General features: G+C 36.4%; 1 protein-coding gene across 1 annotated transcript; it reads left to right on the plus strand.

Moving 5' to 3' along the window:
- The first annotated feature begins 1,889 nt into the window (after positions 1 to 1,889).
- LOC114277228 (wings apart-like protein 2) lies at positions 1,890 to 18,179 on the plus strand. The gene is made up of 13 exons (XM_028219104.2): positions 1,890 to 2,786; positions 3,568 to 3,667; positions 5,752 to 6,091; positions 7,144 to 7,256; positions 8,445 to 8,570; positions 8,734 to 8,827; positions 8,964 to 9,074; positions 9,642 to 10,234; positions 10,718 to 10,995; positions 15,794 to 15,944; positions 16,973 to 17,070; positions 17,158 to 17,239; positions 17,761 to 18,179. Exons 1-13 carry the CDS (start codon positions 2,278 to 2,280, stop codon positions 17,842 to 17,844), a joined length of 2,679 nt encoding a protein of 892 aa, XP_028074905.2. The 5' UTR covers positions 1,890 to 2,277; the 3' UTR covers positions 17,845 to 18,179.

Genomic DNA, 18,179 nt, shown 5'->3' on the forward strand with positions numbered 1-18,179 from the left:
TTGCCCACACATCAGTATATGTGATGTGGGCAACCATTATAGCCACACCGAACCATGACACGAGAAGAAAATGCATCAGAAAGTACAATCAAAACAAGAACGCATCATGGATGTGATGGGAATCCCAAAAAATGTGAACATACACAACGACAATAACAACTCACAGATAAACTCTAAAAGTAAACAACCACATAACATACAACATATACACAGTAATTAACACTTACCCCTTTCTGTCATCGGCACACAAACGTGGGAATACGACTGTAGTCTGTTCACCCTACTTTAAAATACTTCGACGGTTACGACGGCAGCAAACCTGTGGTTTACTCCACGCGGTCACAAGCACATACAATACATAACCTTACAATCAAGTATACGTTTCACAAAGACGCACACCCCAAACCCTAATCAACGCAACGTGGGATGTGAAACAAAATTTTGAAATTCGAAAACCCATTTCAACATCCCTCAAATCACGTTCATTATCTGAAACCTTACCAACATAAACAATCTTCCCAAAATTGAGGATTGCATTTCCAAACAATGCGTACCATTTTGGGTTGGACTCACAGGCAAGGTAGCCCACGATTCATAGCATCATGTTTGCCAACATCCCACCCAAACTCCAACAAAACACACGTATGCCCTAAACAGGCCTTACGTTTAGCACCATGGCATGGAACTCCAAAATCACTCCAAATTAAATGGCAATTTCGTCAATTCCCATACAAAAGGACTGGACGGTTCATAAGAAATAATTTGGGACCATTTGGAACATCAGATCCCAAAATGGGATTTACTAGTTAATTTTCCTAAATTATTTTCCATTTCAAATAATTTTATTTTTGTTTTTATTTTTTATTTTTTTAAAGTAGTTTTGGACAATTACTTACTTACTTTTATTTATTTATTTATTTTATTTTTATATATTGTAATTTTGTGTATTTTAAGTGTATGATGTTTTCACTAATACACTCAGAGATGCACTATGAAAAAAGTATCATGCGAAAATCAAGCAAGAAGAAGAAAAATAAATAAAATAATACGATGAATGTGGAACAAAAACAAAGATAAAAACTCTCAAAGCAAGTAAGCATGCATGCTATAATATTTAATAATAGACATTTGAAAATTTGTAACAAAATTTTATAATTTTCTTTTTTGCTAAGAAAATTTTATTTGGTACTAACTAAATAAAATACTTTCAAAATAGTTTTTTTTTTTTTTTTTTAAATTAAGACTATAGTAAATTTATGTAAGCATAATTGCTAACCACATTTTTATACTTATTGTATAATATTTATATTGATTACTTTTTCCAAGTTTATTTTTTTAAGTATTTATATAGAAATAAAAAAATGTCGTTAGGAATATTTTTTTTTTCTGAATTTAGTTATAAATTTTACCTGTACATTATTTTTAAATTTTGAATAAAAGCAAATATAAAATAATTAATTAAAGATATGTTACATTTGTTATATTTCTTTTTCTATGTGTAAAAAAAAAAAAGACATTTAAAAATTATAATTCACATTTATATAAATAATTATAAACACAATCTGTACATAACACGGGTAGAACATTAGTTACTATTATCCAAAAGGGAGAGATTTCTTTCTAATCTAAGTTATTGGGCTTCTAGGCATATTGCAGAGTCCGCATCGATAATTTGAACTGTTTAATATGTAAAATTCATCAAGTGCTTTATAATTATAAAAAAATTATGTTAATCAAATATCGATAATTACTTAATTAGATTATATTCGTAACAATAATAAATATAATATAATCTAATTAAGTGACTATTAATATTTAATTAATATAAAAATTTTATAAAAATAAATAACTAATAAATTTTCAATACTAAACGATTCAAATTATAAATTGACGTTTGTAATAAATCCATTGAGACCAAAGCAACCTCCAATATCGAGTAGACTACAACCCAAAAATAAATTAGGATAAATAATTATCCTACTGACCCACGCACTCGAAAATCCTCGCCCTTGATTTTTGTATGCACCTAGGTTTACTCGATACGGTATAACATCGTACCATATTTTAGGGCAGACCCTATCGAATTAGGGTTACTTTCGTCTCTACACACTTCCTCTCTCTCTCTCTCTCTAGATTTATGAAATTCAGCTCACGATCTAATTCAGCTCACGATCTTCCTTCAAATCTTCAACCCAGATAACACTCTTCTTTTCCCCCAAATCCATTCCCCTAAAAACTCCAATCTTTCTCTTCACATGAAGGCTTTCAATCCACACCATGATCGTTAGAACATACGGTCGTCGCAATCGGAGCGGCTACTCGGATTCACCACACGACGAGTTCGCATCTGCATCGGAGTCCGACGGTTTCGCCGACTCTTTAACCCAAGAAACCCCTCAAGATATATTCAATTTCGGATTCTCTTCCCAAGATTCATTCGATTTCGATCCTTTCGGCCCAAATTCGCTCCAAGAATCGCGTGAATTGGCGATTCTGCCCCCAAGGAAGCGCGATTCGGAGGTCGGCGATGTGGGTTTTCGGAAACTGAAGACCAAGAAGGTGAAATCGAAAAAGGGGAAATCGGTTTCGGCGGCGACGCTGATGGGTACAGCGACGTTGATGGAGACTCAGGAGTTTGGGGAAATGATGGAGCATGTGGATGAGGTGAATTTTGCTTTGGATGGGTTGAGGAAAGGCCAACCGGCGAGGATTCGGCGAGCGAGTTTGCTGTCGTTGTTGTCGATTTGCAGTACGGCGCAGCAACGGCGGCTTCTAAGAACTCATGGGTATGTCAATTTCAAGATTTTTCAAGATTTTGTTTAGGTGGTGTTTGGATTTTCCCTTTAATTTTACTACCTTGTAAGAATATTTGATGGGTGTGCTATGAAAATTAACCAGAATGTAGAAGGAGAAAATATAACTTGGAAAATTGTCAAAACTTGTAATTCAAAGATCAAAATCTGAGGTAGTTATATAGGGATAGTTGTACATGGCGGAGTTTTGTTAGTATAGATTAGAACGGTCAAATTTGTTGTCGATTTGCTGTACGGTGCAGCAACGGTGGCTTCTAAGAACTCATGGGTATGTCAATTTCAAGATTTTTCAAGATTTTGTTTAGGTGGTGTTTGGATTTTCCCTTTAATTTTACTAGATTGTACCCATAGCCAATGGGCGTGCAATGAAAATCAACCAGAATGTAGGAGCAAAAAGAAAAACTTAAAAAATTATCAAAATATGAAATTCAAAATCAAGATCTGAGGTTGTTTATATTGGGGCAATTTGAGAATAGAAGTAAGTGTGACAATTCACACCAACTGAATTGAGGTGTGCTCCTTATATAATATACAGATGGTATAGATTAGAATGCTCAATTATGTATTCTTGGGTACAATGCATTGGTATATTGTAGACAAGTGGTTAAGATGAGTGGTTATCATGGTTTAAAACATTTATGTATTCATCTAGAAATTAAATCTTTGCAGTTGGATATTTACCATTGTTCTATGGTTGGATATCGAAACTATTTTGCTTTGTTTGCTGCTGCACACCTTAACTTCTTTTTTTCAGGATGGCAAAATCAATTATAGATGCTGTTTTGGGACTCAGCTTCGACGACTCACCCAGCAATTTGGCAGCTGCAGCTCTCTTTTACATTTTGACTAGTGACGTAAGTTGTCGATAATATGCTGCCTAAATGTTAATTTTTATTACGAATGGAGAACAATGGGTGTAATTTCTCTTAGCATTTGATGTCAAGTTTAATTTCTTAGTGAAGAGCTGGTCACCCATAATTAAAGGCCAAAAGTGCTCTTTTTTTCTTCGTCTTTTCTTTATTGATTTTGTACTATTGCTGTGGAGAAGAATCTAGTTTTTTAGTATGTTGTGATGCCCTCAAAGACTTAAAACTGCCCAAAACTACTTATGGCCTGCCATAATCATTATGGCGCATTTAAATGATTTGCCTTTGATTTGACAATGCGAGGGATAAGTTTCACTTCATTTGATCATATTCCAACTATTGGGTACAATTCCATGATTGTTCCTAACAAGAACATTGGTTTAGAAATGGTCTAGCAAAGTTTTGACATTAATACATGCCATAAATTGGATCGTGTTCATACTTTCCTATTTTGGATGACTGAACTTTTTGAGTAGCCGAGCTATCCTTTAACACTTGAAGACTTTTGAGTATTACATTTAGTTTTTTTGGGGAGTATATGTAGGAAGTATGTCTTCTTTGCAGAATTTAATAAAATCATCATTGCATTGAGGGCCAACATGGTTTCTTTCGAAAATAGTGAAATGATATATATTGGGAATATCAATCTTTGGAACTAATAACTTGAGGATGCACATGTTTTCTTTTCTCCAGTGTAAATGTATGTGATGTTTATGTGTCATTTGCAATAACATCATTTCTGGAAGCTTTGTAAATGGGTGTACTATTTGGCTTCTAACATTGAATTATAAATTTGCATTAGATACCATTCTCTAATTAAAGTAGTGGCTACAAACAAATTACAGGCTAACAATCTGTGCAAATTGATTATCACATACCCCCACCAAAAGATATACATAAAATATTTTTTTAAAACATTGATAGAAAACCTATGTTCCTGGACTACGACTTCAAACCTAATGACTTACGCTTCTAAGAAAATGAGAGATAGATACCACCTAAGCAACACAGCTGGTTTTCCAAATGTTAGTTGTTATTGCGAATTGTTAGATTATTTAGTTGATATTGAACTTCTTTTTGACAAGTATAATTAACAAGGCACCTGTATACAACTAAAGAGAAGGAACAACATAAAAGGCTCCTGTACAAAATTTGCATCCTCAAGAGTCTCTACAAAATAAAACAAAAAATAGTTTAGTGAAGGGAACTAATTAATCCATAAAATGGCCTACAAAATACAAAATCATTGATATTGAAATTTTTGCTGCCAAACCTTTGGGAAGCTAAGACAGTAAGACTGCTTCAGAATAATCAATTGAACTGACTCATAATGTGAGTTATAGGATCTACTGTTTTCAAAGGTTCAAATGTGATTTTAATCACATTGCAATAAATTAGTGTTTGTTATGTCAATTAAATTCAAAGGGGCATCTAGCACTGCTTATCTATGTCCCAAGTTTTACATATAAATAAATAGATAGGGATTCTAAGATAGTAGGTTACTACTTTATGTTCTTTCATGCTGGCTTTCATGTTCAACAGGAATAATTTGTGTTGGAGTATTCCTAAAGGAAAACCTAAGGTATATTTCGAAAAAAAAAAAATTGGTATATGAAGTCTGTCCTTTTGAGCTAAGTTTTGTAATGCCTAAAATTAGTGAATTCATACAAACTTTTCTGCTCAAATTGATTTAGTGGATTTGTTTACATTTATGACATTAAATGTGCTTCCCATCTCTGTTTCACTTGTTCACAGTTTTTGTAAAATATAACTGATAGTTAAGTTGAGATATTATGGAATTCAAGCCACATTCTCATACAAATATTTCTTTCTTTTAAGTTATGTCATTGTTTTGAAATTTTTTTGTGTAGTTGTCAAGTATACATTTGCTTGGACTCTATTATTTTTAAACAATTTGTGCATGAATGCATATGTATTTCTTTATTCACTTCTTTAATCCTAATTGTGAGTTTACTTTCATGTTGTTTTATTTATTTGTTTGCCCGGATTGATCGGCACGCACCGTTATCACCCACAATAGCCTTAAATCTTTTCAAATTTCATTACTACAGGGTCAAGGTGATAACCTTTTGGATTCACCAAGTTGCATCCGTTTTCTGATTAAATTGTTGAAACCTGTCACCTATGATGTTAATAAAGACAAGACATCGACTATCGGTTCTAAGCTTCTAGCACTACGCAAGGATTTTGATATCTTACAAGATAACAGTACAGGAGTAGATTCCACCTCCACTGCAATTATGCTCAAAGTTCAGGAAATTCTTGTAAGTTGTAAGGAATTGAAGTCAAGCAATGCAAATGATAATGCAACGAAGAAGCCACAATTGAGCCCAAAGTGGCTAGCTTTGTTGACAATGGAGAAAGCTTGCTTATCTACCATTGCTCTTGAAGGTAGTTCTCCTGTGTCCTGTATATGAAGTAAATTTTTTATTTTGGTTGTCGTTTATTGATATTTTTATTATTATTGTCTTGAAGAATTGATCAAATTGTATATAGATAAGTACCATGGTTGTTAAAATCGCGATCCGGATCGTAGGATCGTACGATCCTACGATCTTACTTTGCCAAAACGATCCAGATCGTTGTAAGATCGATGTTATAACAGGATCGCAAGTAGGATCGCATGGGATCGTGTAGGATCGTATGGGATCGTATAGGATCGTAGGTAGGATCGCAAGTAGGATCGTAGATTTTATGAATTTTCACCTTATTTTTAGTATGTATCATTTTAATTTTAATTTTTATCTTTTTTTTAATAGAAAGTAGGATCTTACGATCCTCGATCCGATCCTACGATCCGATCCACCAGACCCTCTCACCGATCTTACTTAGGATCCCGATTTTAACAACCTTGATAAGTACTTTGGTCATGGATGCATTTTCATCATCTAATGGTGTAAAATTGAGAGAATTTTGATTGTCAAGCAAGACCACCTAGATCGCAACTTCAATATCTTTTCTTGCTTGTCAAAGTACAAGTCTTACCAACCAAAATTTTCCTACAAATTACACATGTTAAGAGTGTTTCTTTTCTTCTTTATGTTGTTTGACCATCCATTGTTCTCTTGTGGCATTTTGTGATTTCGGCAGGATACTTCCTCAATGGATATAATAATTGTGACATTGCAACTTGTTTTATATAATAATTGTGCTAGACCAACATATTAACTCCTTGTTTGATCCAATTAAATTTTTTTTATCTGGTCTATTCCAACCACTATATCTTGCATAAACTCGGCTCAACAAGAAAACCATAAGAGTTCAGCAGTTCAAGCAATCCAAATTACAGGAAATTCGTATTTATGAAACTAGAAAATCCTTTGTGTTTTGACTGAATTAATGTGGGTTGTTTATCTTTGATGATTCCTATATTGCCATTCCATCTTGTGTCCTTTTCTGATTGTGTTATGGTGTGGTCTTTCTTGTGGTTTGCATTTGTTCAGACACCTCTGGTACTGTAAGGAAGACAGGAGGCAACTTCAAGGAAAAGTTACGAGAGCTTGGAGGACTTGATGCAGTTTTTGAGGTCTCCCGGAATTGTCATTCTGTTATGGAGGTGGTAGCCTGTATGTTTATTGGATCTCATTTACTGTGCTTTAATGTCAGAATTGAAACAACTTAAATGAATGATTGGAACTTGGATATGATGAAACATTAACTTACAGAAAAGGTTGAATGATTTTCAATTTTTTCTCTAGTTAATATATGTTGAAAATTATGTTTTGGGACAAAAACAACAACCTTTCTATCAACGATTCTAATAATGCGGGGTGTTTTGGTAATTTGTTGGTCAGTGGGACTTCACGGGTTATAAGAAAAGGGATGAGACTTGGGCCATGTTTGTTTTCCAGGCTAAGTGGTAGGATTGTATTAGTATATGGTTCCCACGGATTGCATGTTTTGGTTGGCCAACACTGAACCGGATTGGTACTGTGGATTGTTCCCATGTATTACTGCTTTAAAGACTTTTTTGACCCTGTGAAATGTTACCCTCATCAATGCAGATGCTCTGCATTTTGTTTCTCCAAACCGAAAGTAGATTGACACAATATCCTCTGTGTTATTTAGTAGTAGCAACTAAATGAAAAAGATTAGATATAATGGAGGGGGGTTTTCTTTAGGTGGTTTCATAGATTTTATCCCAACAAATCAATACCACCACACTAGTGCACAAACAAACACAATTTATCATTCATCTTCAATCTAATACCACCACCCTAGTAATCCCATTACTCAATAGCACCGTACTCATAATCCCAATCAACTTAATCTGGCAATCTAACATGACCTTTATTGTATTAGTCCCATATTTAGGACCTCCAATTCAAAATCCCAAAATAATAAATGATAATTTGCTTATATTTTGAGTGATGAGATTGCCTAGCTAATGCTCCTTTCTATTAGTTATAATTTCCAGAACTCACCAAGGTGGTGCTAGTGTCACTGTATAACTGCGTGTAAACCTGCATCATGTGCTTAAGGCGTATGATTCCTAAATTATTTGTTTACTCTCATACAAACATCTGTTGTTTTGGTATCTAGAAGTTCATTCTTCAATAACTTACGAAAAGAGTTAGCTATGTAGCCTTTATGAGCCATAGTCTTATCTATAGTTGAATCTTGTTTCTGATATATGTTTTCCATGATTATGCATGAATCTACTAACAAACAAATACACCATGATTCAGATGCTGGCTTTATTAGATGGAATTTATACTTTTTTGGTTGTTGACTGGTTTTGCAGAGTTGGTTAGAACAAAGTTCCTTAATGCAGAAGTCAAATGACAATGGGGATCTAGAAAGTTTGGTGCTGCTTTTAAAATGTTTGAAAATTATGGAAAATGCCACATTCCTAAGTATGGACAATCAGGTAAACTGAATATGCTTCCCTCATAGCCCCCCCAAAACAAAAAAACAAAAAAAAAGAAGAAAGAAAACACACGCACATATAGAGATTAAGTCATGGTTAAGTAAACTTGCTGTTAATTTTTGCATTATCATTTGTTTTACTTTTGGCAATTATTTTTGTGCAGAGTCATTTGCTTGAAATGAAAGGGAACCTCAACCATCAAGGTTCTCCCCGGACTTTCACAAAACTCATTATAAGTGTCATCAACATACTCTCAGGTATCTAATAGTGCTGGATGTTAACTTTTTCAATTTGTTCTTGGGTTGGTCTCCTATGTCAGTAATGTCACATACATCAATTCATATTTTGTTTAATCTAGTTTACGTTCTGATGAATTGTGATATTGATGTCCAGGTCTTTCTTTATCTAGAAATTCTTCGGGCAATTTGGATAGTGAAAAGTTCTGTAATCTTCCTAATGGGACTGATCAAGCTTCTGAAATGCCTTTATTGGCAGGCCATAAAGGTACACTATGACATCTCAATGTACTCCCTCTCTTCGTGGCATTATTCTTTAAAGAATATGTAGTACAAACTACTTTAAAAAAAAGCAAAAATAATAAAATAATAATAAAAAAGGAAAGTATTATAACAATTGCAAGGAGATGATTTACAGCAACATTAGCTTTTCAGGATGCAGTCATGAACAGGCTTGGACAGGAAGGTCTGATGTAACTTGCAGGTTGCAGCACCATGTCATTGTAATTGATGTATCTTATCTGTAGTGGGTCGAGATAAATTTCAATGGAATAAAATGGCCATTACCTAAACAAATGAAAAAAAAGAAAAAGAAAAAAAAGGGATGCCTTGTTAAGTGCCGCAGAGGTCTCTAATCATGTAGCTGAAACCTTCATTTGTGGAAGGCCGTTGCATATTATGTAAACCATCTGTTGAAATTGAAATTCTAACTTGAAGTAGTTTATGTTTATTTGAACACAATTGTAGCTACCATTTAACAGAAAATGTCATGACTCGCTAATCTTGAATAGAATTGTATTGAGTTAGGTTTATGATTTTCTTTCTAAATCTTCAGTGGACAGTGATGGGATTATATCCATATGTTCTTCTATAAGGTGCTCTGGCACAGATTCTCAGAAGAGTTTCAGTATATCTCAGAATAGTCAATGGTTGTCTGCCGGCCGCTCAGGAATTTCTAAGTCAACTTCTAAAAGTACCACTGCATCTGCAGCTGATACTTGCTTGTTGAAAATGAGAGTCAATTCTTCTACTTTCGGTTCATGCAGTGGAACATCAAGGAGTTCATATAGTGGATCACCTATCAATAGTAATGTTTCAGCGATGGAATTTGGTCTAGGAAAAAGATGTAAGGTTGCTGAAGATCCAAGCTTTGAACTTCTTGAAGATAGTCAGGATCCTTTTGCTTTTCAAGATGATGAATTTGAACCCTCTAAGTGGGATTTACTGTCTGGGAGAAAGAAAGCTTCTGAAAGTCGAAGCAGCAGGACAATGCTTAGAAAACATGAAGATAGGTGTCAACCCCAATTGATGTTGAGCCAAGAAGAATCGAGTAATCCAGAAAATCATCATTCTGATGTCTCTTGTTCATCTGCTCTTGATGAAGAAAAATCCAACCTTCTAGCAGACTGCCTGCTTACAGCTGTCAAGGTATTTGACATAATTTAAAGTTTGTCATTGCAATATATTAATGTACTGTTTTCTTCTAAACTTGCAATCCGTCTAAAATTAGTTTGCAATGGAGTGCAGGTGGGGTTTGTCTAATCCCTTATCTTGTTGATACCCTAGTTTTTACTTTTGATTCATGTTTAGATGCTACCTACCAAACAGTAGCCAAAAGGTCCATTTCTTGCATTATTAGATTTCTAAGCTCCCTACTGTCCAAGTGGTGGTCTGGTAGACAAGTGTCTTATGAGGTTTCAGCTGTAATATAATTGTTTCGGTTCCCCAATTCCAGTGATTGTTTATTTGGTTTGTACGAGGGAAGTATGATATTACATAAACCATTAAGTTCTTTAATCTGGTGTCTGGTTTTCTCTCTGATCGAGGGTATATGTTTTATTGAGAATCTGTTTGACGCGGATGTGATGCATGTGATGATTGTCAACACTTATACTATCCTCCTTGTTGCAGGTCCTGATGAACTTAACAAATGACAACCCTGTGGGCTGTCAGCAAATTGCTGCCTGTGGAGGACTGGAAACCTTGTCGTCATTAATTGCTGGCCACTTTCCATCATTCAGTTCATCTTTGCCTCCCTTCAGTGGTGTAAGAAATGATACCATGTCATCCAAGTCTAGTCTTGAGGTTGACCATCAGAATGACGGCCTTCTCTCTGATCAAGAATTAGATTTTCTTGTTGCTATTTTGGGCTTGCTTGTAAACCTGGTAGAGAAAGATGGCCACAACAGGTAAAATTTTCTTTTCATTAAATTCACCAACTTACATTTTATCGTAAATTGAAGCTGTTAGTACAGAAATTAGTGATATGTTTATCTGATTTTATCTTGCATGCCCTTCAATTTTATGCTATAAAGCTATTTATCTATATAAAAACATGAGTTATTTGCCAATTTCATTGTTTGAATGACAGATTCTTGGATCATTTCACTACCACTTCAATTACTTGATTCCCATAAAATGTGGATGCTAATTTCTCCAGCATCTTTAGTTTTTGAAAAATTTCTTGAAAATTTGATTGTGAAGGTATGCAAGTTTAAACTCATCCTTATTTAAAAAAAAAAAAAAAAATATGAGTAGACATTTTTGAAGCTTCTCCTGTTCTGTTTGTCTGACCTGAGAGTAGACAAAGGCACAGCCCGCCATGGCTGCTTTGCCAACTCGACAGTGCCCCCCCAGCAATCTGTGTACATTAACTAATGCACCCGAAAAAGGGTTAATAGCAAGGTTTTAAAAAGCGGCCGCAACCGTTACGTAACGCCGTTTACGTAACGGTTTTGGCGGTTATCGCCACCCGTTACGGCCGCTTTTGCAATGTGATTGAGATTCACAGGTGTGTCGGCCGTAGCGGCTGCCATAGCGGGTCGTAACGGTGCCGTAACAGCCGTAACGGCCTGTTACGCACCGTTACGTAACGGTTCCAAACTGTTTCTTTCGAAAAAATACACAAAAAAAAAGAGCTGAAAATGGGGGAAGAGGGATAGAGAGAAGAGGGAAGATAAAGAAAGAAAATAGAGGGGCAAGAGATAGAGAGAAAGAGAGAAGAGGGAATATGAAGAACATGTTATTGATTTGTTGAAACTATAAGACCTATCCTATTCTATTCAGCTGCTATCACTAAACCATTTTGTTTGTCTGTGTCTATCTATATATTGTTTGAAAATAATAATAATAATAAGTGTGATCATTATCTATTTGGCTTGGTTAAAATATGTATATATATATATATATATATATTTAGGCTCTTATTTATTCTCTTACTTTTGTCATTATTTATCTTATATATAATAGTTAGTGATTATTTTTTTGTAAAATATAAAGTCATTAATTATTAAAATAAAATGTAAAAAACTTAGTTTATAGTGATTTAAAAATATGAAATATATTAGATCATACTTAAAAATTTACAAAAATTGATCAATATTTATTTTTAACCCAATAAATATGATCATGGAAAAAAAAATATGCGTATCGGTAAGTTTTTTTTAAAATTGTGCGAAAAATAAAAAAATTCACGGTTCCGGTTACCGCAACCGTTACACTACGGCCTTTACACCCCACAACCGCAACCGCGTCACCGCCACCGTTACGGTGACCGCAACCGCTTTTCAAAACCTTGGTTAATAGTATTCTGCAATGCTCTATAGCAACAGTAGTATAGTGCGGTATTAGGTGATTGACAAACTCTTATGTTTTCTTAACATAAAATGCTTGTTGGTAAGAATCATACCCCTTTTCACTCAGCAGTCAATGGTCAACATTGCTTTTGCTGCTGACCATGTATAAAAGGAAAACACGAAGCAACTTTAGCAGGCACCCTAGCATGCTAAATGCCTATGTAAGGAAAACTTGTAGTACCCTTGCTAGACAGCACCTTGTAGAATGACCTCACCTCAAACTTCTGGATGGCCCTCACCTCGGGGCATTGTGTCAAGGGTTGCCTTGCAAAGGCCAACTCCGTGATGTGGTGGTGTGGCCATTTGATTGCTCAAGAGTAGCCGTTGGAAGTGCCTCAACGTGGCCCAACATTGGCCCCAAGCAGTCCAAGGCATGCAGTCCACTAGCAGCCAGCAGTAGCAAGGCCACAGCCCATGCCAACAGCCAGTGCTAGCTGCCAGCAGCCAGCAGCCAGTGTGCCAGCAACAGCAGGCAGCAGCTGCAGCAGGCAGCCAGCAGCGGCAGCAGCCAGAAACAGCAGCCAACAGTGCAGATTTTGGTGCGTTGTTTGGGCATCCAAATGAAGGAGTTTCGAGTTGAATTTTTACTGGAAAGAGGTCTTGGGGGAAGTGTTTTCCCGACCAAGTTTCGTGATTTTTCTCGACTTGTGGAATTTATGAAAAATCATCATTACTCCTCGGACATATTGATGTTTCCTCTTGCCAGAGGACTAATGGCTTAACAAGTATATATAAGGGGGCAAGGCGTGCTAGCTACCTACCTCCCGGCCCAAACTGGGCTTCAAGTGAGCAACCTTGGGGCAACTCAAGGGTAGGCTCTAGGCATCCAGAGGTGTGTCTAGAGTCTCCACGTGGGTTTGGGAGCCCCGTGGACAGTGCAATAATGTAGGCCTTGCGCTTGCTTCCCGAGGGAGAGGTTCACCACGATGTTTCCATTAGGCCACGCAATATGGCATCTCTGGGACTCGTTTTGGACCGAATGGGCTATCGAGGCACCACGAAAGGCCTCGTGTGTCAACTCAAGTGCTTGGTTTGGATTCAACCTTGCACGAGGGGATCCCGTGCCTTAAGCTAGGTGGTTGGAAGGCAACACCGCATATGTGGGCTATTAAATGAAGGCATCAAGCTATGAATTGACTAAGTCCATTGAGGGACTATATTATGTTACAAGCGAGCTATGGATTGAGACGTTGCCTTACTCATGCTACACGTTGGTGCAACGCTAAGGTGCGCAATGGCTTTAGGTGGAATCTAACACACGTGTTGGCACGAGGATTACGCTGTGGGCAAGAGATTGACCCTCGGTGGCTTGTGGGCTTTGCATGACCGTTTGGCCATCCGATATGCATCGATTGAGGCATGCTAGACCCTATGGCACTTCGAGATGCTATCAAAGACCCAACATGCAATGTTGGCTTGTCTTCTAAGTTGAGGGCCTTCGTTAGTACATTGTTGCGTGTCTAGGCACCTTGATGACATGAACCTAAGTTGGGCGAGCACCTTGCTTGAGGTAAGCTTGGCTCTATGAAGCGACTTATGTCGTACTTGGTGTACTTGGGGCGTCAGGCCTACTTGTGGCATTCGGGTGAAGACGGAGCTTCCTTGTGAAGTTGTTTTGCTTGACAAAGCATTGGGCGCTAATGTTCAAACGGGTGAGATTATTAACACTTGATTTGTCAACGAGCTTATGGCGGGCTTAAACTTGGTGGAGTTTGAGCGCCACATGGGCGCAAAATTGATCCGTTGCGCCTCTAAAGGAGTCGGCCCGTGACACATTGGCACTCTTTGAAGTGATCTAAGAAGCACGGACACTTCTAAGAAGGTGATGTGTCCTTGTCAGACATCGACAATTCTGCACACGTGTCCGACACTTGTCAAAATGTGTCCTATTTTTTAATTTTTTTTAAAGACTTAGGCACTTGGAAGATACAAGCGTCTATCGCTTAAACATACATCTCTATTGATTAGACACGTGTCAAAATGATTATAAGTTTGAACAAAATAACTTGAGATACAATAATAAAAAAAAAAAACCAAATAAATTTATAAGAATTAGTGTCATATTGCATTTTTTATTATTTTTGAATGATATATTCACACATATATATATGATTGATAATAAATATATAAAATTATATATTTCATATGTCTCCTGCGTGTCGTGTCTTGTATTTTTGTGAAAATTAGTGTGTCGGTGTGTCCGTATCATGTCACGTGTTTGTGTCCATGCTTCTTAGGAAGTGATTAAACTACCCGTGAGGATAACACAACAAATCATTCACGGGAAAGTAATTTTAATCTTCCATCATTGCATCCTTGTCAACGACAATGTGAGACAAAGCTGACTTCAAAGCAGCTTCCCAACACCAATGTTCATGCCAAGAGCTCACCATCTAACCATTCCCAATCCAAAAACCATTAACTTCAAAAAATCCACCCATCCTTTTAGAATGCTATTCCACAACCCCATCCTTGAAAAGTCTTAACCTCGTTAGAGGGAAAGTGATGAAGATTGAAGTTCTTCTGGTTTTTGGGAATTTTATTTTCTTCTGCAATTAGAGTTTATTTATGATTCTATTTTTCAAATTTGATTTTGCTTGTATTTCTTAATTTTTATTTATAGGGCTGATGTAATCACCTTGATTAGGTCAAATTTAGAATGGGATTGATCACAAAGAATTTTTGCTACCTAGAGTCTCTCTTTGACAGTCCTTGCTTCTCTCTTGTTTTCTTCTCTCGTCTTTTCTTCCTCTTCTATGCCCCCCTCCCCCTCCCCCTCCCCCTCCCCCTCCCCCTTTTCTATTCTCTCTCTGTTATCCCCTTCTCGACAGATCATTACTATTATAGCATCCCCTATTTACTTCATCCACTATCCCTCTTTTTGGTGCTTCATTAAATTGAAAGTGATATGATTTGAGTGTTTCCTGTATGAAATCCCTGTGACAATGAATTTCAATATGCTTCTGCATGTTTGCAGTGAGAACTGTATGTACGGGAGAGGTGGTTGAGTCTTCTACACTGTAATGTTTTCACTCACCAAATTAATAAATAAATGAATGTTTGACACGTTTACTACACTGAAAATTTCTTAATGGGGTGTTACTACCCTTGTCCCACCCACCTCCAAATAAAAAAACAAAAAAACAAAAAGGGGGGATAAAAGAAAGGGAAAAAAGTGGGGGGGAAAGTGAATGGTGCTACTTTCGAACATGCCATATTGAAGATTTTGCATTAGTGGTGAGTGATACCAGCAATCTATCTATTTTATTCCTTGACATGCTTCTAAGCCAGATAATTTTGTTAGTTTTAACATTTCCACAAAAGTCTAAACTATTGGCATGGTTTGCTATAGATCTCGGCTTGCAGGAACGAGTGTTTCATTGCCTAGTGTGGAAGGTCTAGAAGTGGAGAGGAGCAGAGATGTGATTCCATTGCTATGTTCCATCTTTTTGGCCAACCAAGGGGCAGGCGAGGCAGCTGGAGAAGAAAAGGTCCTGACTTGGGTAAGTAAATCGATCTTCATGTAATAAAATTTCAGTGTGATTCAACTTTCTTTTCTTTTCTTTTTTTATTAAAAGATTTTGTTAAGGTAGCTCATAAGTTAAAGGAAAAGAAAATGTTGTGAAAATCTAGGGTCTATTTCGTATAGTTTTTATTTTTTGTGCTTCCGTTTTTTTATATTTTAAAAAATGGTGAGTTCAAAAAATTTGTCATTTTCATTTTCATTTTCATTTTCATTTTCATTTTCACCCGATCTGACAACCCTTCAACGAAGATAAGGAAGGAGGAAGGGTGATTCATATAGCGATGAAGGATAGGAGAGAGATACAATGAGAGGAGAGAGGGATAGAGGGAGAGATAGCCATCAACATTTGCCTCAATTTCCAAACCACTAGTGGTAATGTTTCTCGGGTTTGCATCATTTCGGTTTTGCTGCTACTTTCTCATTCTCTCCCTCTCCCTCTCTAAGTTGTTTTTGTATGTATGTGTGCACATATTGTTAAAGGATTAGAATGAAGTGGTGGGGTGGAGGTATTGGTGTACTCATTTAAACAGGTTTAGATGGGTACTCATGTTCAACTAATTTAAACCCAATTTTAATTAGGTTTGCAAGATGCAATCCATTTAAACCCGTTTATGGATTTGGACGAGTTTAATCAGGTTTCAATTGGGTGTAATTGGGCAGATTCACAGGTCCGGGTTGAGTTTGCCACATCTAAGAAGTACTTTTTGGTGAATGATCTTTGCTTGTAAAATTTCGTTATAGAGAAATTCAACTGTTGGATAGGTGCATTTGTCAATTGGGTTTATTTCTGGCTAGTAAACTTCTACGTGCGTCAATTTAGCATTTTTGGGTACTTACTGTTTGAGCTGATGGCAATCTACGGAAATAAAGGGAAAATTGAGGATGGTAGGTTAAACAGAAAATTGTAAACTATATTGATTTATGTAAAAATGAGAAAGCTGCATGCATTAGTAATTTGGTTATACCAAATGTTTCTGAAAATCCCAATTATCTTGCATTTTGCAGGAAGATGAGGCAGCTGTGTTGCAGGAAGCGAAAGAGGCTGAGAAGATGATTGTAGAAGCTTATGCAGCTCTTCTTCTTGCATTCCTTTCAACTGAAAGGTTTGTGCACTCATAAAAGGATTTTTATTGCCCTAGATAATTTCTCTGTATATTTTCGGAATAAAATTCTCGTTTGCATCTTTGCAGCAAGATCATACGGGATGCTATTGCCAAATGTCTCCCGGGTTACAAACTCGCAATTCTTGTACCTGTGTTGGAGAGATTTGTGGTATGTATTTCTGTTGTGATGAGGAGGATTATAGTAGGTAAAACATGAAGATAGCAAATAACAATTCCTGCCCTCCTGTAGTGCCCTCCGAGCATCATTCATGTAAAAGTTCAAATTGATCGAACAATAATAGTCACTTGATCGGATTACTTGTCTTCAAACAAATGAATGGCAAGTGTAATTTTGACAATAGACTGTCCAATTTTTGAAAATAAATGTGATATGATCATATGGTTACTGCCATTCGATCAGCTTAATTTTTTGCACGGATGATTTGCTTGGAAAGGCTCTATGGGATGAATGGTTCAAATCATAAAATTAGAATGGTTCCCAATCGTATGGAAAATGATTCTCATAATGGATTTGACCAACCAGATGAAACAAAACATGAACCAAATGAACTTCACAGTTAAGGATCAATGTAGGAGATGCCATTGTTTAAAGGGGTTGTGCATTCCAATTACCTCTTATTGAATGACTACATTGATGCTTGTGATATTATGATTTTTTTCCCCTCACAGGAATTTCATTTGTCGCTAAACATGATCTCGCCCGAGACCCATTCAACTGTGCTTGAAGTAATCGAATCATGTAGGATGCATTGAGAAGCCTAAGGGAGTGGAGAATTTGTACAGCTTCAACCTTCCCTCAGATCAACTATTTGTCGTTACATGATAATACCCATGGGAGATGGGATTGTTGCTGCACGAGCTGCAAAACTAACCGTAGGCCTGCCTTATATAGTCTGATTGACTTTTTTTGTTTGTAATTTTTGCCCTTTTTTTTTAACATTATTTTTGGCGGGTACCAATTCACCGTATTTGGTGGAGGCTGAGATGCTTGTATACAGAAGTTATAGCAAAATATAGTTTCTCTCCGTGCTTTGTTAAATGTAATTTGTATTTGTTTTATAGTAGTAGTTTGCCACTGTTGTTTTAAA

The sequence above is a fragment of the Camellia sinensis genome, chromosome 9 (assembly GCF_055761805.1).
Source record: "Camellia sinensis isolate YWXY chromosome 9, ASM5576180v1, whole genome shotgun sequence".
Taxonomy (NCBI): domain Eukaryota; kingdom Viridiplantae; phylum Streptophyta; class Magnoliopsida; order Ericales; family Theaceae; genus Camellia; species Camellia sinensis.

Excerpts from the sequence above, each read along its gene's own strand:
- LOC114277228 (XM_028219104.2), top strand. The coding sequence starts at position 2,278 with ATGATCGTTAGAACATACGGTCGTCGCAATCGGAGCGGCTACTCGGAT. Across the intron at positions 10,235-10,717 it reads GCCTGCTTACAGCTGTCAAG|GTCCTGATGAACTTAACAAA; the intron begins GTATTTGACATA and ends TCCTTGTTGCAG. Across the intron at positions 10,996-15,793 it reads GAGAAAGATGGCCACAACAG|ATCTCGGCTTGCAGGAACGA; the intron begins GTAAAATTTTCT and ends GGTTTGCTATAG.